The sequence below is a fragment of the Apodemus sylvaticus genome, chromosome 6, assembly GCF_947179515.1.
Source record: "Apodemus sylvaticus chromosome 6, mApoSyl1.1, whole genome shotgun sequence".
NCBI classification, from domain to species: Eukaryota; Metazoa; Chordata; class Mammalia; order Rodentia; family Muridae; genus Apodemus; species Apodemus sylvaticus.
Genome location: NC_067477.1, coordinates 87,291,370 through 87,315,609, shown reverse-complemented (window position 1 = coordinate 87,315,609; position 24,240 = coordinate 87,291,370). Strand labels below are relative to the sequence as shown.

Genomic DNA, 24,240 nt, shown 5'->3' with positions numbered 1-24,240 from the left:
TTGCCTGCTAACATCTGCCTCTGTATTTGCAAGGCTCTGGCAGGGCCCCTCCAGAGACAACCATGGCATGTTCCTTTTGGTATACACTTCTTGTCGACCATAGTAGTGTGGGGGCTTGGTGACTGTTTATAGAGTGAACCCCAGGTAGGGCAGCTTCTGGGTGGCCTTCACTTCAGTCTCTGCTCCACATATTGTCTACCTTATTGCCCTTGTGAGTATTTTGTTCCCTTTCTCAGAGGAACCAAAGCATCCTCACTTAAGTCCACCTTCTTGAGATTCCTGTGCTGGGTGAATTGTAACTTGTTTATTTTGAGCTTTTGGGCTAACATCTGCTTATTAATGAGTACATGCCATGTGCCTTCCTTTGTGATTGGGTTACCTCGCTCAGGATGATACTTTCTAGTTCCATTCATTTGCCTAAGAATTTCATGAATTCCTTGTTTTTAATAACTGAATAGTACTCCATTATGTATATATATATCACAGTTTCTGTATCCATTCCTCTGTTGAAAGACATCTGGGTTCTTTCCAGCTTCTGGCTATATAAATAAGACAGCTATGAACATAGTGGAGCATGTATCCTATGCCCAGGAATGGTATAGCTTGGTCCACAGGTATTAGAAATTATGTCTAATTTTCTGAGGAACCGCCAAACTGATTTCCAGAGTGGTTTTACCAGCTTGCAATCCTATCAACAATGGAGAAGTGTTCCTTTTCCCCACACCCTTTCCAGCATCTGCTGTCCCCTGAGTTTTTCATCTTAGCCATTCTGACCTGTGTGAGGTGGAATCTCAGTGTTGTTTTGATTTGCATTTCTCTGATAACTAAGGACGCTGAACATTTCTTTAGGTGCTTTAGAGCCATTTGAGTTTCCTCAGTTGAGAATTCCCTGTTTAGCTCTGTACCCCATTTTTAAATAGGGTTATTTGACTCTCTGGGGACAAACTTCTTGAGGTCTTTGTATATATTAGATATTAGCCCTCTATCGGATGTAAGATTAGTAAAGATCTTTTCCCAATTTGTTGGTAGTTGTTTTGTCCTATTGACAGTGTCCTTTGCCTTACAGAAGCTTTGCAGTTTTATGAGGTCCCATTTGTTGATTCTTGTTCTTAGAGCATAAGCCATTGTATTCTGTTCAGGAACTTTTCCCCTGTGCCCATGTGTTCAAGATTCACCCCCACTTTCTCCTTTATAAGCTTCAGTGCGTCTGATTTTATGTGTAGATCTTTGATCCACTTGGACTTGAGCTTTGTACAAGGAGATAAAAATGGGTCGATTTGCATTTTTCTGCATGCAAACCTCCACTTGATTCAGCACCATTTGTTAAAAATGCTGTCTTTTTTCCACTGGATGTTTTTAGCTCTTTTGTCAAATATCAAGTGACCGTAGTGTGTGGGTTCTTTTCTAGGTCTTTAATTCTATTCCATTGATCTTCCTGCCTATCTGCATACCAATACCAAACAGTTTTTATCACTATTGCTCTGTAGTAGAGCTTGAGGTCAGGGATGGTGATTCCCTCAGAAGATCTTTTGTTGTGGAGAATAGTTTTTGCTATCCTGGGTTTTTTGTTATTCCAGATGAATTTGAGAATTGCTCTTTCTAGATCTACGAAGAATTGATTTGAGATTTTTATGGAGATTGCATTGAATCTGTAGATTGCTTTTGGCAAGATGGCCATTTTTACTATATTGATCCTGCTAATCCGTGCGCATGGGAGATCTTTCCATCTTCTGAGACCTTCTTTGATTTTTAACTTGATGGCCTTTGTGTAATCATTGTTTTCAAGAAAACTCCTAGGCTCTTCAAGGTCCCACAGGTGAGACTTTCCAAATGGCAGACACAGCTAGGCCATTGTTATGTTTAAAAGATTTCTGGGTACTAAAACCACTCAAATTCAATGGTCTATAAGTTGTAGTTGTGCTTCTGTCTGCCAGTGGGAGGTTATCCTAGCCCATGCTTTTCATGAGAGAATATGATGTAATGGAGACTGCTAGAGACATAAGAAAGCAGGTACAAACCTGAGATAGGACCCTTAAGTGTTAGTCTTTGAACAGGTAAGTATTGGTGTTCATTTTTTATTCTTTTGGATAGGGAAATCTTTGGACAAACCAAAAGCTTCGTGAAAGAACTTGTACTGGATCCACGTAGATATCTGTATACCATATTAACACCAAAGGCCATACAACTGCTCCTGGTTTGAGCTGCTTCCTGGAACCATGTTTGTATGCCAAGGTGGCCTCTTGTAAGCAAAGATGGCCTCTTGTATGCAAAAGAGGCAGAAGTGTTTCCCAAGTAGTGATGAGAATGTCAATATAGTCCTTAAATATTTTATTCCAGTGTAAGAAAAACAGCATTTCCTGTATGAGCTTTTTTGGTTTCATTTTCAATCTTTACTTTTGATTTAGATATATGTGGGCAATTTGTAGTTTTCTTTTGGTTTGTTTGTTTATTATTTAGGCAGAGTGTCAGTCTGTAGCTTTGTCTAGCCTGTAACTTACTTTATAGACCAGTATTGGCTCAAACTCATGGACAATCATTTGTTTCTGCTACCAAGTGCTGGGATTCTAAAGGCATGTGCCTGTATACTCATTCAAAACAACTGTACTTATGTACATATGTATGTTTGTATGTACACATGTGTAGGCACATATATATCGTGGACATATGTGTGGTGATCAGGAGACAGTGTGTGTTAGTCAGTTCTCTTCTTCAGTGGGTCCTAGGGAGCAAATTCAATTATTCAGGTTTTTTGGCAAGTGATTTTACTTGCTGAGCTGTCCCTGCCCACTTTGATAGTCTTATATTGATTCATTTTTTACTGACTCATTAGAGTCTTTTTTATATTCTGAACAAATCATTTTTTATTAATGGTATAAATACCTTCCCTTCTTTTAGCTTTTTAATTTTGTGGATTTTTGAGAGTCTTTATATTTTGAGACATGTTTTCAAGGTACAAAAATATTCTATATATTTTTTCCAAGTTTTCATCTTTTATTTGATTACAGAAAAAATGTTATAGAGTAATAATAAATTTAATGAGCACAATTTTCAAAATAATTCCTTACTATTTTCCACTTACTCATAAACCCAACTGTCAGGTGTTTATAGCTACATGTATCTGTTTCTGCTATCAAGTTCCATGGGTTAGCTTTTTTTTCCCTATGCTATCCTAGTTATAACATGATACTATTATGGCAATAGGGGAAAGGCAAGAATATGATGTTTATTGTAATTTATAACTTATTGACAATAAAATATTTAAGAAGGCATATTGACTGATTTTTCTTTAATAAAATAATGAGATTTTATGACCATATTTTTAATATAAATCTTATGGTTAGATTTAAAAATTTTAAGACTATATTAGTTTATTTTTTATTTGTAATTTATCTGATGGTTATTTGAGGATGAACTGTTATATTTCTTATATAGCGTCTATACCAAATAATCAAATCTCCTTCAATTAAAAACACATTTACAGCAAATTTTATAGCTTTCTCTTTAGAAGTCTTAAAATTTTTTTGTTAAATTTACTTCTAAGTAGTTTGTTAGGTGTTTTTGCTATTATTATAAATGATGATATTTTATATTTAGGATTCATTGGGACATACTTTACATGAAAGTCAAAATTGCTCAATAAGTATCCACAAAGCATACAGCCCTGAACATTCACAGCAAACTACCTAACCTATGTCTGTCACCTGGGAAATACTCTCATCCTCCCCTCCCCCTCCCCATGTACCCTCTTTTCCCCATGCCTCTTGTGTTCCCTGTGCCCCCCTGTGCCCATCCTGTCCCCCATGCCTCCATGCCTCCCCTGTGCCCCTCATGCTTCCTGGGTTCCCCCTTCCCCAGGCCCCTCATGTTCCCCATGCCTTGTGCCCCTCGTGCTCCCTATGCTCCACCCGTGACTCTCATGTCCCCCATGTCCCCGTGCTCCCTGTGCTCCTTATGCTCCCCATACTCCCCTATGTCCAGCATGGCCCCCATGCTCCCCATTCCCCCTGTACTCCCCCCAAGCTACTTGTGCTCCCCATGCTTCTCCATGTCCATCATGTCCCCCTACATCCCCTGTGACCCCTTGTGCTCCCCATGCTTGCTGCCCCCTGTGTCCCTCCTGCTCCTTTATGATTGATTCCCTTTCACCACCTTTCGACCCTGGACACACTCATCTATCTTCTGTTTCTGCAGTTTTTCTGCTCTAAAATGCCATATCAGGGCTGGGCATGGTGGTATATATCTTTAATCCCAGCATGAGGCAGAGGCAGGTGAATCTCTATGAGTATGAGGTTGGTTTGGTCTCCATAGTGAATGAATTCCAGGACAGTCAAAGCTACAGAGAGACATTGTTTCAAGAAAAGCCATATTAATAAAATCATGGATTTATAATCTGTCTTGCTTTCTGTAGAGAAACAATGATATTGAAATTCATTCATATTCTTCTGCTTTCTTGTTGAGAAAATTTGTTTTGTTAGTGTTCAGTCTGATTGCCTGGTATTTAGGCAAATTTAATTCTTCTGTTTAGTATCTGTCTTGTCTGAAGTACAGAGACTTTATAGAATAAATAAAGAAAATGTTTTTATTAAGAAGAGGAGCCAGACAAAAGAGCACACACATTGGAGCAGATGTGAGCCTGGTCTTCATGTGTGGGTCCTGAACAACTGGAGTAGGGGCTCTCCCAAAAGCTCGTGCCTGTCCATGGGATATGCTCTACTTGGACTGCCTTGTCTGCCTAACATTACATTCAGAGACTCCATTTTCCTGGGTTTGGGGACTCCAATGAGAAGGGGAGGGGATGGGAGGAAGGATTATGAGTGGGGTGACCAGGAGGAAGCCAGCGAGTATGTATAAAGTGGATATATATAATATTACATATTATATATATTAAAAAATAGTTTGGCAGACACTGAGTTTCATAGGTCACATTTTAGTGAAGAGTTGATGAAAAGGGACCTGAACTACAGTGTCAAAGACTCACAGGGTAGTTCCAAATGCACCATGTGAGAAGAAAGCTTGAGAGGTCAGGGAGAAGTAGCAAGGGGCTCCTGGTCAAGCTGTGTAGAGGAGAAAATTCTAAAACTATAGTTTTGTTTGGTATAGGATAAAGTCTACTGGGAACTAAAGCAGATTATCATAGTTCTAATTGTACTAAGGTTAAGTCTGGTATGAGTTTTGATGTATCAGTTGAATGGAAGAAAGATGTCTGGCAAGGTCCTGGGTGTTTCTGTTTGCCTTTCCCATGTGTGGCATGCTGCCACACAGACAATGAGCTCCTCATTTTATATGTGCCTGCTTCTGCTTCCCACCCCATCCCTTCCCTTCTCAGCCTCATTCATCCTTCTCAGCATATTGCCTGGGAAAATCTCCAGGAACATTTGCTTCATTATTGCGCAGATCTTCTCTAACACCCTCAATCGTTCTTGCTCATGTTTCTCACATAAACCTTAGGAGATAAGTTTCCAGCAGTCTGTGGGCAGGTCACTTCAACTCTGCTGATCCCTAGCCTCTCTGGTAGACTGACTGTCCCGTCATCTGCCTCTGAGTGTGAATCTGATCCTGCTGCTACAGAAAGTAATTCTAGGTCCTGGGCTCCTTTCAGCTCTTCACTCTCCCTTGATGAGCTGATGGAAAACCCTCTGACAACTCTTAGAAGGGTTGAAATCTTTCTTATCTTCGTGGTTGGATTATGATTCAGGTTTTGTTTTCCTTCAGTTATTTATATACAGCAGGTAATTCCATGCCACATAAGGGTAATGACTTTTGGTTTAGGCCACTATTTTATTTTCTGCTTTTATTTTCCAGTGTTTGAGTAGTTTACCCAAGAAGATAAATGAAAATCAAGCATTCCAGTGACATTTTTACTTTTTGTAAGTTTTTATACTGTTTGATTATGAAAATCAACAATAAGGGCTAACTGTACAACTTTAGTATTACCAGTAAAGTTCTTTCCCATACTACTACTTTGCCCTAATTATCTGTATCCACACATTCTAAAATTAAATATTTCTGCATTGCTGAATTAACAGCTATGGATGGGATTTCCACTCACCATGTATATTGGCTATACAGGCTTGCCAAGGTTGAATAATCTGAAAGGTTTATTTATTTATTTATTTTTAATGATAGATATTTGAAGGCCTTTGTAAATGCATTCTGTGTAAACCCATTTTAAAATTTCTACCCAAAAAGAAACTTTGTGCTTATTTATCGTCATCATTTGTGCTTTCATTTCTCATAGAATGATGGGTGTTTCTGTATAAGCCTCATAGGGACACAGGATGAGGTTGTTTACTGAGAAGATGATCTGATATAATGTAAGAACAAAGCTTTGTGGGTAACTGTCTCATGCAACCTGAAGGAACATTGCATAATTCAAGCAATGCTAATGTATGCAAAATGCTTCAGGTTTGATTTTGAGATGATAAATTGAGTGCAGGTGTTCATTGTTATCTAATTGTAAACTGCTCTATTTTGTTAATACTTGAATACTGTTAGCATGCGTCTCCAGCGATAGAGTGGGACGCCTGTGTGTGCATGCCTGTGATTTACCTTTACTTTAATGTATACATTGTTCCCTGTTGGGCAAGCTTCCCTGGCTGCCCTACTGCAATACTAATTTGAATGTTGTCATGGATGGAAGGATAGAGACATTTATAATCAGATTATCTGTAGTCATGAGCCATTACATCATTACCATAACCTTTTGGGGGCTATAAAACCTCTGAAAATTAAGGAATCCCTCCTTTCTCAGAAAAATAATTGCATTATATACATTTGTCCAAGGTTTTGAGTCCATCTTATTCATATTCCTTTATGTTTATGTTAAAATTATGCTACAATTACATGTCATTTTTAGGAATATTAAATGGTAGCCATCTTTATAGATGACAATTTGAAGTATGTATGCAACTAATGTGTATTCACGTTCTGTCATAGGGACTGATAGCAGACTGGACAGTTACCTAATTTTGCTCACTACTTAAACATCATTAGAGAGAACTGGATGAATACAGACTGCCATAGGTCATTAAGATCAAGAATAAGAAGAGTGCCAGTAACAAAAGGAAGTTAGCTAGAAAGCAGGTGAATTAGTAAATGCTTCTCAGTAAATATAAAAGGACAAAATTCCCAGCAAAAGGTGGTAAGCGAAGAACTCTCTAAGTTTAAGAGCTGAGGATTAGAGAGAAAAGTACATGTTTATTAAGAGGAGTTTAAAAGAAGTCAGCTCTGGGAGGAGTGTGATGAGGAGAACATGGTTGCAGTGGAGGGTTGAGGTACACTCCAAACAGTGACAGCAGAACCTCTGCATTCTGACTACTGGCTGAGGAAGCCCCTGCTCCCCCTCCCAGTATCTAGCCTCTTATTGGCTTATGACTCTGTCTTTGGAATGGTTTTCTTTGGGCTGTCTATCCAGTTTAAGAGGAAAGTCCTATATATACTCATCTCAGATGTCATATCATCACAAACATTTCTATGCAATCTCTCCATAGGAAGTTCTTGGAGGATTTATTTTGGGAACATGAGTCAATTAAGAAAGAAGATTGCTTGGCATACAATGGTGGGGTGAATGATAGATCATGAATGACCCTAAGATGGCACATAGTGTTCTGAGAATGATACCTATGGAATTGGCAGGAAGCACAATGGTCCCTGTTGAAATGACTGGAAGATTCCAAGGGTGATGTCTTCATGAGTCTTAGCATGTCTTGGGAATAAATGTAGGTGAGTAGCCAAGTGTGCAGTGTTGAAAAGAGTTACACACATGTAGCAAGTCAACCACATGAAACAAGACAAGTCTTAACTACAGGGAAACCAATCTTATTCAGGAAATTGATCTTAACATTATGCGTTTTATCTGTGAGAAAAGTTTGCATAGTCAATGATGTAAATGCTCAGTATTGGTAATATCAAAACTACAATATTGAAATGATGGGAAATGGAAAGTGTGGGTATATATTGTGGTAGGAAAAAGAAATAATTTTTTTCAAAAGATAGTAAATAAAACAGAAAAATGAAAGGGCCACATCATGGGTATATTAATTAGAAACAGTTCTTTACTTTTGTACCATTGCCATGAACCCTTCTGGGCAAAGTGTCTCATCCTCAATTTTGTGCTTGTCTGATTTGCATTGGGCAAAGGGATCTTCCTGGATTTAACAGGTGGAGGCTGACAATGGGCCAGCTCTCTTTGGTTTGTCTTCTTGTGCAGCCATTACCAAAGTAAGAAGACAGTCTACACATGCTGTTCCTCCAGTCTAAGTCACTGGAGTAAACATTGAGTCAGACCCCATAGCTCTACAGCTGGAAGCATGGTGCGCCTGCCACCCTACAACTGTGTTATGAGCAAGTTTATTGTAACTGATCACAGATTTCCTGCATATTTGTTTGGTGGACAAAGGTTGACTGTTACACATAGAAATAAATACTACATTAAAGTTTACAGTCAATGATGGTTGTCTGTTTGGAAGTATGGGAAGCAAAGTAAGGTATAGGGAAATGGGTACATTGTTATCACAACAAATATTGCTGATATATATATATATATATATATATATATATATATATATATATATATATACATATAGATTAGTTTGGCCTCAGACTTAAGAGATCTGCTTGCCTCTGCCTCCTGAGTGCTGTGATTAAAGATATGTATGATATGTACCATTAACCCTGACAGATTTTTATCATATTCACATGATAAATGTAGAGACTATTAACAAAATTGCCGATGGTAATATGGTTAGTTTGTAGACTGAGTTTATAAAGAACACCTAATATTTGGAAAATAGAGCAAGTAATCTGAACTCCTAGTAATAAATCTCTTTAGGCATTTAACCATGGTCTACTGGTTCATGAGGACAGTCTAAGAAAATGTGATTTTTTTTTGTTGTTGTTGTTTTGCTTTTGTTTCTTGAGATAGGGTTTCCTCTGTGTAGCCCTGGCTGTCCTGGAACTCACTCTGTAGGCCAGGCTGGCCTTGAACTCAGAAATCTGCCTGCCTCTTCCTTGCAAATACTGGGACTAAAGGTGTGTGCCACCACTGCCTGCCACGAATGCAGTTTTTACAGGTCTTTAAGCCTCAGTGAAGTAAATGGAAAGGCCTTAGTATGGGGGTGGGGGAGTAAAAGGGATCATTTATTAGAGGTTCAAGGTTGAGATTGCTGTTAACATGAACATTGCAAAGGAGCTATAGGTATAAGTGAAGTTTATAGCTTTGTAACAGAAGTTCGTTGTTCATATGAGGACAAGTGTGTTCCCAAGTGCTAGGATAGCCATTATCAAACTGTGAGGGAGGAAAGTAGTGTGATAGGGTCGGGGAAAGGAGATTCCTGGACTTTAGTGGTAAGAATATGACCAAAGCAGCCATTACTGTAAACAATATGAAGGTCAAAATCTGCCCCAGCTCTGGCAGACTGAAGAACACAGCTTCCCTTTAGGACTTAGTTTGTCTTTTCCTTGTTCAAATATGTGTCTCATATCTTGTAATTTTTCATGTTTTAGTAAAAACAATCTGATTGTTAATATTTGGAAAAACAGAAATTCAATTTTTTTCATTGATTGCAGAATTCTGTACTCTAAAAGAAAGGTTTTATTATAAAACATTCCAGAACCCCCTTACTATATTAATTTACATGATGTTAAGTCCAGATGTGTATTGTCTGTCTTTGCTACTTTGTGCAGTTTTCTTCTTTTTCTACCCTCTATCCTTCCAGTTTCACCCCCTAACACTAGATAGGAGAGAAAGGATAGGAGAGAGAGAGAGAGAGAGAGAGAGAGAGAGAGAGAGAGAGAGAGAGAGAGAGAGAGAGAGAATCCCTGAATTTAATTTCTTTCCTTTTGTTTCTTCTTTGACCAACATTACAGTTGAAGGAACTATTTGTAGGTGGCAAACGAGGCAAATCATGTTGTGGGAAGTATTAAAAAAGAACCATAATGTTCCCCACTTGTGCCCTGTTACTCTCGTCCGGGCTGTTTGGCCGGCCTGTTCTTATCTAGTGAAGACTCTCTGGCCTGGAACTCCTGAAAAGTCTCCCCAGCTCACTAGGTTCCCACTGGCGGGTCACTTTCACACCAGCCCCATGCTTCAATACCTCCACGGCCTTTGTGGTGCACACCAGGCAAACCCATGCTTTGCAGCCTTTCTAAATCTAAATCTAAATCTAAATCTAAATCTAAATCTAAATCTAAATCTAAATCTAAATCTAAATCTAAATCTAAATCTAAATCTAAATCTAAATATCTAAATCTAAATCTAAATCTAAATCTAATCTAAATCTAAATCTAAATCTAAATCTAAATCTAAATCTAATCTAAATCTAAACCTAAACCTAAACCTAAACCTAAACCTAAACCTAAATCTAAATCTATCTAAATCTAAATCTAAATCTAAATCTAAACCTAAACCTAAACCTAAACCTAAATCTATCTAAATCTAAATCTAAATCTAAATCTAAATCTAAATCTAAATCTAAATCTAATCTAATCTAAACCTAAACCTAAACCTAAACCTAAACCTAAATCTAAATCTAAATCTAAATCTAAACCTAAACCTAAACCTAAACCTAAACCTAAATCTATCTAAATCTAAATCTAAATCTAAATCTAAATCTAAATCTAAACCTAAACCTAAACCTAAACCTAAACCTAAACCTAAACCTAAATCCAAATCCAAATCCAAATCCAAATCCAAATCCAAATCCAAATCCAAATCCAAATCCAAATCCAAATCTAAATCTAAATCTAAATCTAAATCCAAATCTAAATCTAAATGCTTCAGGACGAATCCTGATGGATCTGCCTTTGAAACCAGGAGCCGCTACATCTTGTGCTCACGTTATCTCTGTCCAAAAGGGCTTTATCTCTCTTCTGCTTCCTCATTCCCCCCCACCCCCCAACCTGGAAGTCCCACCTACTTTCCCAGTGATTGGCTTCTTTATTCATTAGGGTTTTCATTCACAAGAAGTCACCTGAGTGTGACTCATTCCTTGTCCACAGCCCTTCCCAGGAGAGTGGAATTAGCATCAATCTACAAAAAGCACCAGGCCCATCAACACTAGCTGCTGAGGGCAGTCTGAAGCAGCCCCATATTTCCACACGTGGGATTAAAACAAAAGCACATTCTTATAATATTTCTGTGTTTTTAAAGAAACCAAAACTCTAAAATTGTCACTCCAGACTTGTCTCTAAGCAAGCCTAGCCTTTGTTTCCTGAATAAATTTCATATATATTTCCGTGATATTTTTCTGTTTTCCACAGACTTAACTATGGCATGGCCAGGAACATAGTGTCCAGTGTCCTTCACATCATGACTGGAGGTGGAAAGGAACTCATGTTATGACTTTTCTCATTATGCACTTGTGAGCACCTGCAAGGCTAGCTGAAGAACATTCATGTTGTTATGTGATGAGTCGGGGAGAAATCAAGGTTATATTACTGGGATTTAATTTGAAGATGGCTTTTCCCTGTGTAGACATCTCCCATACTACCAGACAGTACTCTAAAGATATTGAAAGTACAAAGTAGAAGTCTGCCAAAAGCCATCTTAACTTATCAAATGTCACTCTTGATGCTGCTGCATTACACTTGTCTAGAAAATCTCCCACATAGCACATAATGGTAGATGTGGCCTATGATTCTTCAGGTGAGATAGAGACTTATATTCAGTTATATTCTCATTTACTTAAGAAGCTTACTACAGTTAGGACTTTGTAGTCTTCTAGATTAAAATAATTTTGGAAGTTTTGTTGAATACTGTATTCTTTATTGGGCTTCTTTGCTGTTCCTCTTACATGGTGACTTGGTGGGTAAAGTACTCATCACACACACATAAGAACCTGAGTTCAGAGGGAAGAGGGCTTATGGGATTTTCGGGGAGTAGGGAGCCAGGAAAGGGGAAATAATTTGAAATGTAAATAAAAAATATATTGAAATAAAAAAAAAAAGAACCTGAGCTCAGATATGTAGCATCCACCTTTTCAGCCCTAATCTTAAGTATCCTCACACATAGTGCATACATACACACATAAACTTGTAAAATAAGAGGGTCTTGTTCCTCTTACTTTTACGAAACTTTATTTTTATTACATAATGTTCTTCATCCTCCAGTTATTCCTTAAACTGGAGACCAGAGACCATTGCCTCTGATAGGCCTTTCCTGATAACCTCAGGTGATTTTTCCCAGCATGCTTCCTGCAGATGCACTTGCCCAGCACAGCGGACAGCATCCATTGCCAGTTTCTGAGGTCAGGCTCCCCTCTAGGCTGGAGTTCCTCTGCGGACATGATTCATGTGTTCTTTACCTTTATGTAGCTGGTATATAATTCAGAACTTCAGCCGACTAATATTGCTTAGCCATTTTGATGGTTCCACTTAAAATACAGCTATTTATGTTTTACTGAATTTGACAAGTTTATGTTTTTCTATACAATGAAAAATGGAACCATCTTTTTGTTCATGAAGATATAAATGTTTTAAGAATGATATATTGATATTATAAATATTAAAATGAATAATAGCTATGATGTTTTCATGTCTTGTTATAAATAGAAGGGGATCTGGATCTTACAGATCCAGATTTTATGTTTGTTAAATGAGGAATTTGGATGTGGTAATTCCTCAGCTCTACTTTCAAGTGGGAACAACAGAAATAAATATTGTTATGATCAGGCTCCTGAGACACCCGAGGGAGCCCAGATCTCTAGGGATGTTATAACTTTCCTATTAGTTTTTTGTTTTATTTCATTTTTAGGGTATGGGAAGGATTATTCTACAATACAATCAGTGGTAATTAACCAGTTTTCTCATTCTCAGACTGGTTTCTTTATATTTTATTTGTTTGTAAAATAAAAGGCTTTTTGTTTTGTTTGGCTTTATTTTTCACCAATTGTATTACAGTTTGTTAATTTTTCTATGTCTGTTTCTCTTTTCCTTTGTCGCCAGTGTAGTGATTTTGACTTGGAATTTGGAACAGAGTGCTTGCAGTTGGCCCTAAAATACTGTCAGAAGAAAGCAAAACTTGTAGAAGGGTCCGCTGACCTCTGGAAGGTAAGAGATTCATCATGTCGGGGTTCTTCTGCTGCCTGTGAGTGTGTGTGCTGTACTTACAGTTGTGAGAAAAAAGACCCTGAAAGGCAGAGTCTCTCTGGTGCTTTTGAGCAGCAGCAGGTGAGGCTGTTTCTGTTTCTTGACTTCAAGTAAAGTCACATTGGATTCCTAAGAAAAAGAATGTTTTTTTCTGTATTCTAAACTGACAAAATAGAAATGAATTTCAAAACTACCCACCTTGCACAAGGGTGCAGAGAATTCATCAAAATGATCAATGCATGGTTGGGAAGGCTTTTATTATAGATATAAGAGAAACGATAGGCAGAGGCCTTTGGGGTAGTTCACACAGCCATGGCAGCCTTTCTGGGGCAGAGAGGAGAGGGGCAGACTGGTGCTGGTCAGGGCTATCTCTCTAGGAATACAGAGGAGAGGAAGCAGGAGAAAGCGTCCTGGCTCATAAAGAAAACCCTTAGATACGGGGCGGGGGGCATGTGAGGCTCTGCAGGCCTGTGGCTTATGCACAACAGGTACATGCTGGTAGGAAAATGGCTCGTCGTGGCAGATAGAAACCAGAGGAATGCCGAGACTGGGCAGGTGCAGTCCTCTGTAGTCCAGCTAGCGCTAAGCTGAAACTATCATTTGGGATTCACCTCAGACTTGACATCTGTGTCTAATAAATATTCTGTATCTTTTAATTAATACACTTTTAGGCCAAGTATTGGGTAATATCTCCATTATCCTATGAGCTTGCTTTGTGGGAGCTTCAAGTGTAGTGTACTCTTAACTCAAGGAAAGTAGGGGCCACTGTGCCTTGGCTTAGTTCAGAGAGGTCTCTTGTGCCTTAACCTATAAAATGAGTAAAATGTAACTGTAGCATTCCTAGGTGATGTGCATGTTGGTACCTGAGGGCAACCTGTCCTATGCTTGAGAGGATAATTTTGTGTAAATGTCAGGTTCCTCTTCTGTTGATGGTTCATCAGCTAAACACGTGACTCAGGGGAATCTCTGCGCAGACAGAACGTGTAAGGGAGCCATGACTGAGCTGTGCTGGTGAGTGGCATAGCCTCACCACAACCTCCCGTACAGACCTCCCTTCATGGATCTCCACAGGGCTCCAGGGGCTCCACTGAGCATAGGTTGAAAACCAGTCAGTGAGAAAGACATCAACACTCTGGTCCATCACAGGGCTTTAAAGAGTAATTATTTTCAGTAGTTGGGTATTGTGCAAGGTCAGCAGAAAGGCACAGATTGTGCTGACAGGAAAATCAGCGTCAGTGCTGATCTTGTGCGCAGGCCGAGAAGTGCCGGGCATCAACCTCAGGACTGATTGTTCCGATGCTTCTGTAAATTAAAAATAAGGAAAGTACAACTCATTTTTAAAAAGTTAACTGAGTGAATAACGTATCATTTCAAAATTATGACAGTTCCCAGTAATATTTCCTTTGAAGTACATTGGCTGTTTTATTTAGGGGGAAAAACCCCAGATACTTTCCTCTAGCCAGCTATGTAGCTCATAGCTCAGCCAAGCCTCAAATCACCATGTAGACTAATCTGCCCTTAATTCATCCTCCTACTGCCTCAGTCTCCAATTGCTGGGGTTATAGGTGGGTGCCACTATGCCTGGCTTTAAAGCTATCCCTAAACACATAGTACATGTTAATCTAAGTAAAGAATCATCTTTGTGTTGCCATCTATAATCTATATGCTGGGGTCAGTATAAATAAACTTAACAGACTTTTAAAATCTAGTTTGTGGCTAATACTATAAAGTGAAAAACATGCATCTTATTCATAAGTAATTGCTTGAAATTTTAAGAATTCTGAAAGCTAATTTAGCATTTTGTGGTAAATTTACATGGGATTAAATGTCCAGTATTAATATTAATTTGAACTTAGAATGTAGTTTACCACTCACAGCAGGAGAAAATAAAAGTGAATAGTTAGCTATGTATACTCTTGATTTCTGACTGGAGTTTAATCTATACAACAGACAATGGCTATACAAATTATCTTTTTATTTAAATTGCAAATATGAGTTTGGAATTCATATATGTAGTTAACCTGAAATTAAGAAATAGTTCAAAACTAGATGTATTCTGTTTCACAGGAAGTCCTTGACTAAGGGGGCATTCCTAGAGGTCAAAGGTTCCACTGGATCCTGCCATTGCTCTGTTCCTAGCAGTCCAAAGGGAATTAGAACACTTTATAACACTTTTGTAAACACTTATTGGAATCAGATACATCACAGCTGGCAAATCCATAGACTGAACTCATTCTTGTTTTGTAGACAGAAGAAATGTACTGTGGATAGTAACTGCAGTACTGAGAGTCACAGAGAACAATGAGTTGTACTTTCTGTACAGACGGCATAGTAATATCATCTTTGATTTTTAATAGATTAGTAAACTGGTTCTGTAGACTTCTGTCTGTCTTTCTGGGTTTGATGTTACTGCAGTGAAAAGAGTATGACATCATCAGACTTACCTGCTAGGGTAAAGATTTAGCAGAGGAATGTAATTTATAGAAGTGCCCTGGTCTACTTGAGCTAGACAAGACATCTGTACAAATTCATGGAGGAGGAAACAAAGTAAAACCAACCTGACAGTTTGGAAAGGGACTAGTTAGGTGAACATTTGACTTGACAATGTTCAGGACATTGACATTGTTAATTAACTGGGCATTTGAATGATGAGTCTATCGAACCTTATTGTACTGACTTGATACTGTCTTATTGTTCACTGTGTGTTTAGTTCCATGGTACAAAACAGTAATTTGCAGGTGTTCTGTATCTGAACTTACTGGATGGCCTTTGGGAAGTATCCGCCATAGATCATATATGCATACCATGGAAGGTTACTTTACAAGCACGGTACAGTTATGAGCAAGCCATTTGCTCGTAAGGAAAGGCGCAGTGTGGCACCCTCTAGATTCTTTTTATAGAGGCTGTGTTTTAAGAAAAATTTCACAAGGTGCAACTAACCTGTTTTGCAATGACCTTCTGAATTCAGAAGTCCCTTTAAATGTAAATTGGTCTTTGAGAATTGCAGCTTAGAATGTAGCTGGTCAGCTTTTGTTGTTTGGACTCTCTACCTCCCTCAGCCTCACAGCCCTTCTTTCCTCCCTCTTCCCCCTTTCTTCCTCACCTCTTTCTTTTCCAGTGTGAAACCTTATAAAACAGTGTTGTGCAGACTTCTGTTTGAATGCTTATGCGTTTCCTTTGACTATAAAATGCCAGTTACAGTAATTGTATTTCAGTAACCACTGCTACATGCTATCATAACTTAGTCTAAGATATAAGACTTGGCTCTTCATAATTTGTTGAAATTGAATTTGATTTAATGTGAATGTCTAGTGCCTCTTTCATTTGGAAATCGCTTGTGTGGTGTGTGCAGTTCCTCCCGAGGGAAGATTTTCCTTGGGGCTTTGTTTTACAGCTCGCATTCCTGCCTGCTCTGTTGAGTCTAATGAGGTTTATCTGTCCTTTAGGTGACCTACAAACAAGATCTGTGTGCAGCTGAAGCCATGATTAAGGGTATGTTCTACCTTGTGACTGTCAGCTCCTGAGCTTCAGATATGAGGCCACTGAGGATTTCTCAGGACAGTTATATCCTAGACATTTTAGGAGGACAAATGTCTGGAGGCCACAGAGGTCTCTGATTTATGTTTTGAAAATTGCATTTTATTTTGTTTGCTGCTTGTGAAACACCATTTATTAAACCATAATGATTTTAATTTTTATAAAAGAAAGACTTCAGCCTATTAAGCATGGATCATCAATCCTATCGGAAAGGCAACTATAGAAACTGATATTTCAATGAACCTGTGAAGGTCTTTCCTGTTAAACCCATAGCTGTCCCTGCCCCTCTCCACTATCTTGTCAGAGCATCAAGGCGTACCTTCCATATGATAGTTTGTACAACTTACAGAATTTAGAATAGATGACTATTAAAACAAACAAAACATCTAAAACAAACTTATTTTTCTGACCATGCGGCATTATATATTTTTTCAAGGAAGGTGATCATGTATATGGGAACAGTGCCTGCTTTTCATCACTTTATAGCCCTTAAGATCCCACATAGTGTATTTAACAACCAGCCAGTACTTATTATTATGCCAGGAATGTAATCAGCACACAGAAAGGGAATTCTGTGTTCTGCAGGCTCTGTGGTTTCCTTCAGAGCTCTCAAGCTCAGCACCATCCTGGATGTGTAGGAGAGAAGATCCTAGGATCTCAGAAGTGTTTGGTGCTTTGTTTAGTAGTCCCCATAATACACCACTGGGGTGCCAGCAGCACCGCCCCCCCCCCCCCAGCTTTTACACCATGTCTGTGACCATGAAAAGCATCTCTTGAATTTGTCAAATGTCACAAGGGATAAAGTTGTCACTGACTGAGACCTCTCATTTTAAACACCCAATTTTAGTAATAAGACCAGGGTTGTTCCCTCTGCCCTCGAGACAACAGGAAGCTGATGATTGTTCTTTTCCAAATTAGACTATGGGCAAAATGATACGCTCATGTTTTGGCTGAGAAATAAACTGTTAAATTCTGTCTTTTGCTGGGATGGGGAGCCCTTGACCTAGATAGGCTGCTTCAGTTTAGAGTTGTAGGAAAACAGTTGGCCTCACATGGGGAAAGCTGAGCTCTTCTCTAATTGTGAGACAGTGTTTTAGTTAACCTCAGATTTGTTTCCCTTCAAGAATATTTTATTTCAAACAATTAATGTCATATAATTTGTGTTTCTGTGCTTGTAAATAGTTAATCTATAATCATAAATCAAAAAGTTGACATATATTTATATATCAGCCAGACGATGTATAAATATTTCTTCATGAGCGGTTGGCAAAGTCATGCTGTGGTTGTTTATGCTTTTAACACAAAGACATAGAAAACTCAGTTTGATTGTATTTCTAAGTAAGCTGTGCATTGCTTAGGTAGAGGGGCTGTGTGAGCAGCAAGGAGATTACTGTCCCAGCTGCTTATTTTCCATGTTCTAATACTTTTCCCACATATTATCAGAGCCAGAAGACATGCAGAAACAAATATTTTAAGCCAATTGTTATCATGTTTAGGTAACAGTTTCTAGGATGGTATTTTCAAGGTTTATTTGGAGAGAGTGATCTTACATGGCCAGGCTTAAGCAGTTAATATAGTTGGAAACTAACTAAGGAGCTTCCTTATTCTTTAAGGTGTATATTTCTAGGACTTTAGAGAAGATTCTGATGTTTCTGGGTCTAGATTGGGCCACACCTCTGGGGCCTTCCTACTCTCTAGGTAGCCAGGTCAGCAGTCATGTGATTTTTTAGACAAGATTATAGTCTTCAAACATACTCCCATGTGAACCAGAATCTGTTTTGGTAAGAACCCTAGGTAATTTCATTGTAATTCATATTTGAGAAACATTGGTTAGAGCTGTTCCTTATAGTCTCCTATAGGACACATCTATCTAAACATTTCTACTGCCTTTCAAATTTAGAGTCTTGCTATAGTCTTCCAATTCCAAATGTGTATTTCTTTACCTCCTTTCTGACTTGTACTAAATACCAACACTGATAATTGGAGTACCTTTGGAAACAGGAGGAGGAGAACTTGGAGTTAACTTTTGGATTTTTGAAGTTGTGAGACACAGCAGTGTGTGGTAGAGTATGGCTGTGATCCCAGTACTAGGGAGACAGAGACGAGGATTGAGCCTTGAGCCTTGAAGCTCAGTGGTCCACCAGCCTAGGTGAATCAGTGGGCTCAGGTTTTCCAAGGGACCCTGTATCAAAATGTCAGGTGGAAAGCAGCTGATTATGACACCCAGTGTCTGGCCTATACATCTGTACATTTATATGCTCTGTTGCTGTACACATGCACACAAATTGTTAAATACAAGGTGGTTAGCAGAAGCCTATTAAAGTATTTATTTGTATCCTTGCCTTTTACAACTATTTAAGTTAGGGTTATCCAGGGAAAGTAAGACAATACATAGAAGTATAGTTATAAAGGAAGAGATCCCTCTTAGCAATGGTAGGAAGATGAGCCAGAGACACACATCATACAGATCAATGAAACTCCCTGCTGTTGCCCCAAAAGATCCTTTCCAAGTTTTCCACTAAGAGGAAGTTGAGATTCTTTACTTTGCTGAAAAAAACAAATTTAGAAAAAGTCAATATGAAGCACCATTTGAGTTTAATAAGTGTTTTATTCAGTGACAGGTTAGAAAAAAAGTACTCAGGGAAAGAGTACCCAAGCCAAAGTGGGTGTGGGCTTCTCATGTATTCTATATCAATGGCTTTTAAAGTTCCATCTTCCCAAGGTTGCTAAGGAATCTAAATGAGATCATTGGGTGGTTCCTGAGATGTGCAGACAAAAGGATAGAGGACAAATTTCATTTGGTACCATAAAACCCAAGACACAAGAACTGTATGGAAGTTAAGATGTTTCCTCTGTCAACAAAAGTTAATTTCTCGCTTGTGAGACTCCCAGATATTATCTGGGAGAAGAATAAGGCAATATTCAGAAGTGTATACATTTGTGCCTGAAGCCTGTTTCATTGCTGTTTTCATATTCTTATGTATCTGTATATAAATGAATATTATCTCCACATTAGCAACCGTCATAGGACATGTCATTAACTGGAATGCTCGCTTCCCACTGCTTGAGTTTTCTTGCAGAGCCCTGAGTGAGCTGCTATTCTCCCTTTTCATGACTTCCCTGTTTTTCTATCCATGACCATCTGCAAGCTTGAGACCCAAGAAAGTCTGTGGTATTGTTTCCATCAAACCCCAAATATCACAGAACCAGAATATCCATTATTGTTTGGATTAAAACAGACCAAATGGAGAATATGGGTGTGTCAGCTTCAAAGAAGGGGGAGAATTCTTCCTTCTCTCTTGTTTTCCTGTTCTAGGGAGACCCTGAATAAAATAAATACTACTCTCCCCATGTTGATGAGGACCATTTCTTTGTTTTGTATGCACATTAAAATACTGACCTCTCCCAGAAACTCCAGTTCTCTCACAGATACAATCTGATCTCAACAGCTATTTGGACATCCTTTTCTTAGTCAAATAGTTGCGTAAAATTAACAATCACTTTTAATAAATGGTCAAAGTTCTTTTGTGGTTTATTTAATTTATTTTGTACTTGGGATTGAATCCAAGCAACCATGGCCTTGAAAATATTAGGCAAGTGGCCTACCACGGACTTAGATTCTCAGCCTCCCCTTTTTTCTTTTTCCTTTTGACATTGGGTCTAAGTTGTAAAGGCTGTCCTTTAGCTTGTGATCTTCCTTCCTGCTTTAGACTCTTGGGTAGATGGGATCATAGGCTAGCTGCACAATATACTTGTAAGCACTAGTTCCTAGCATATAATGGGCTCTAGCTTTTTGTTGAGCACTGTTTGGAGCATTTTGTCTATAGTTTTTTATCTCCCCAAATCAATGACCTAGGTAGTATTATGATTCTCAGAGTACTAAGTCATAGGGAGGTATCCTGTACTTGGAACTAGATTTTCATTTAAGTACCCATGTCTTCTCAGAAAAGTATTGTCTGTCCAGGTTACCTAAAAATAACATCATTTATTTTATCACCAGTAGAATTCGATTCACCACAAAATGACACTTAAAATACATAAATGTTTTTATTCAATGTGTAAACAACACAAAGTTTCTTGTTAAAGTTCAGTGCTCATTTAGTCATGAAATCACATAACAAAATAAGTATTTTTATTTTAAGAACTTGGGGATTCAGTGTTAGTCAAAGTCAATGTGATTTGAATCTGCTTCAGAATCATGGTTAAATAAACATGGAAGGAATATCTCCTGTTTTGTTTCCTGTCTATCTGCTCATATTGCTTTGGGTTTAATAGTTTGTGGCAACATATACACACATTTATTTTCCTTTAAGGTTTATAGTTTAGGAATGTATGGCTTTTCCTTCCCACACTATTGCCTTTCTGCTCATAAAAGATACATATCTTGATTTGGTCTGTTCATCCATCCATTTGTCATTAATAAATACTGTTGTAATGTAGCTGTGTTGTTTGAGGGCATATAATACTCATACCAGGCATCTTAACTCACTTATTTTTTAGAATAATATAATGTATAGTAGATATTATAACTCCAATTTTTTGGGTAGAGAAATGGGGTAAAGGCACATTCTTCTGTGTCTTAAAATTGGAAAAAATCATGATCCACAATTAGAATACATTTAGATATGCATTATTGATATGTCAACTTGTTTTTATGGTCATGTCTTTTTATCTGCAACCATCCAGACCAATTTTTTTGAGCATGAGAGTTGATCTTAAGTCAGAACACAGTCCATGACTCACTCCGTCTGAAGAGAGTTCTGAGCTTGTGAAAAAACTCCAAGTAAAGAGAGGAAAAGTCTTATAACCCTGTTCCTCCATAACCTAGGTTTGTTTGTGGATGTCCTTTGAGCTTCCTCAGGAGTATTAATAGGTGTGGGCTTGCTTTAGATTACCCATCATCATCTTACCCATTATTATTTAGAGTGATACTTCTAAGCACTAGTTGTCCTCATGACTGTATAGGAACCTAAGCTCATATGACCTTGCCCTTGTGACTGTATACAACTTGAACTCAAGTGAACTTCTCTCACATGATCTTGCTTAACACTCACAGTGCCCTTAGAATATAAGTTGTTTGAGGCTCTGAATAAAATTGGCTATTGCATTAGACTTTAGTCTGTCTAAGTTTTAGACTCTACCTTCCCAAGTTCATGTTGTCATTAGAATGGTACCAGCCTTGGATCCCAACGCTCTCTCAGTGGGCACCCTGGCAGAGTCTACATTCCACCTGTCCAGCCATCATTCCTTTGGTTCAGCACTGTGCCTTTAGCTGACCCTCTTGAGAATAAAGGTCTTGCCTTCTGGTACTTTTTCTAGATTACCTGCTAATGGCATCACACATATTCCAAAAAATGGATGATAACTAACTGGTGAAGTTTCTAGACATGCCCTGGGATAGAATAAACATGAAAATGGAATGGCAGAAGAATCATTTAAAAATGATTAGTTCTGTACTGGTAAGGCTATATTTTTATTTTTATAAATCTTGTCTTCGTAAACAGCACCTTCCTATTTTAAGGCAAAACTTGTAAGTTTTTACATGCTGTAATATGTATGCTGCATATTCTGTAATTTGGTATATTTCAGCTATCCACTCCTTGAATGGGCACCAAGTGGTTTGATGCGACTATTTTATTGTTCATTTAGTATTTTTCACACTAAAACTTTGCTAGGATAAATAAAACAGTCTTATGTCATATGAAAGAACATTTTGTACTGGCAAATTTACTACTTACTGGAATAACAGATTTGGTTATATAAATAAAATATTTGGTCCATATTAATTTACAATCAAGTCAACATCTTTGGTTTAGTATGAAAACCTCATTGCCAGGAAATATTATTTCATTAATATTTGACTTCGATCGTTAATTTAAGGCAAGATTATGTATGACCCAGATCCTCAAATAGAAATAAAATTCCCACTCTAATTCTCATCTTCTGCTAATTTTTAACTTGATTTAACTTAGCATAATTGCCTGCATGGGTTCGTACTTACAGTGTGCCGTGGTTAGCAGGAAAGCCGTGTGGAAAGAGGCACCTTTATGGCAGTCTTTCCTAGAGTCTGTGCTAAAACGGAGTTAATTATAAATTACTGTTATTCTTACATAAAACAATGCAACCTCAACGTTTCTTTTTCCTAAGGTAGCATGTTAAATTTGGTTCATGTTATTTAATGTTTAACTCTTTCCAGCTTTTATCCTGAATGAAAATGAAAACAATCTTTTTAGAGTCTAGTGATTAATTAGTACAACAAAACCCTAGGCTGACTGATCGGTTTGTAAACATCCACTGAACAAAGGAGGACTGTATTTTCCCCCCTTCCACAAACTGGTTTAGCCCACCCAAGCCTGTTCTGCAAGTTCAGACCAACCCCAATGATGTTAAAGTGGTAACAGATTCTGGTCCCAGCACACTTTATCTAGATGTACACAGCCACACAAACAACCTTAACCATACTTAATTTACTATCCTGACCATATCTTGGCAAAAGTTTTCTAAGAAAAGAGCCCTATGGAATTTCTTCATTAACAGAATGTATTTATTTTTTTCAATATTGCCCTTCAGCAAACCTTATAATACATTCCAATTTGTGATTAAAGGGTGTTATAAAAATTCATTTTATTCTTTCATGGTTATAATTGTATAAACTTGAGTAAACTTATGCTATAAAAATGGCTCATGGTGCCTCTTTTTATTTGATGTTTTATGGAAAAAGTGAAAAAAGACGTTAAAATTTAAAATAATTTTTAAACTGCTTTTAGTTAGAATTAGTCAATATCAATTCATATAAAGATCTCTGTTTTTTCTCCTGGTCATTGTGTATTATTTTCCCTTTGTTTTACTTAAAGGGTAATTGGTTTGTCTGATATTTTACTGCTAATAAATCTATATTTTATTTGAAAAATACTGCCTCCACCTCCCATTTTTAATGTACAGGTCTATTTTTTTTCACAATCTTAAGGAGACTAAATCTGTATACTTATACGTTCTTGTTCCTTCCTCACATGGTTTAAAAACTCTGCTGACAGGACAGCATTTGAATTCCTTTGTGCACATGCATGAAAGGGCATAGTGATGCTTTTAAATAGGCTCTGACTGGAAGGAATAAGATAAATTGCACACGAGCAAGATTAGTTCAGCATTATGGAAACAGAACTTACTGTGTTGTTGGCTTTGGTGTCTTGCACACATGGAAAATGGATGGTTTAGTTTTATAAGGATCTTTTAACATTTACTTAGCGTTGTGATTTTTTTTAAGTACAAAATTCTTTTCAAACTTTTGGATGTAGCTGAAAGAATGAGCAAAGGGAAGTCAGGTTTCCACCGGGTGCAGCCGGGCCACTCTCCTTCTGTGGCATGTCCTTGTCAGGGTTTTCTTGTTAAACTCTTGGTTATGGTGCCGTTTGTATTAAACATGTTTCTTGGGACAATGCGAAGTGACAACTAAGATTTACTCTGAAACCTTGCTTTTTGATGTTTTTGGCTTTTGACTGATATTTAATTTTCCACATTTCTCCCATTAATACCGAGACTTCTTTGTACATAATGGTTTTTGTTCTTTACCCTCTTGAAAACAGTGCTGTGATGGTATCTTGTGTGAATATGTGAGAA

The 24,240-nt window shown here is 37.9% G+C and overlaps 1 protein-coding gene across 1 annotated transcript in view; it reads left to right on the top strand.

Annotated features, from left to right (window-relative positions):
- Crppa (CDP-L-ribitol pyrophosphorylase A) overlaps positions 1-24,240 on the top strand; it is a 313,308-nt gene that overhangs the window by 78,665 nt on the left and 210,403 nt on the right. Inside the window, exons 4-5 of the mRNA XM_052185927.1 lie at positions 12,943-13,047; positions 16,533-16,578. Coding sequence (XP_052041887.1) covers positions 12,943-13,047; positions 16,533-16,578 — 151 coding nt within the window. The remainder of the gene's footprint in view (positions 1-12,942; positions 13,048-16,532; positions 16,579-24,240) is intronic.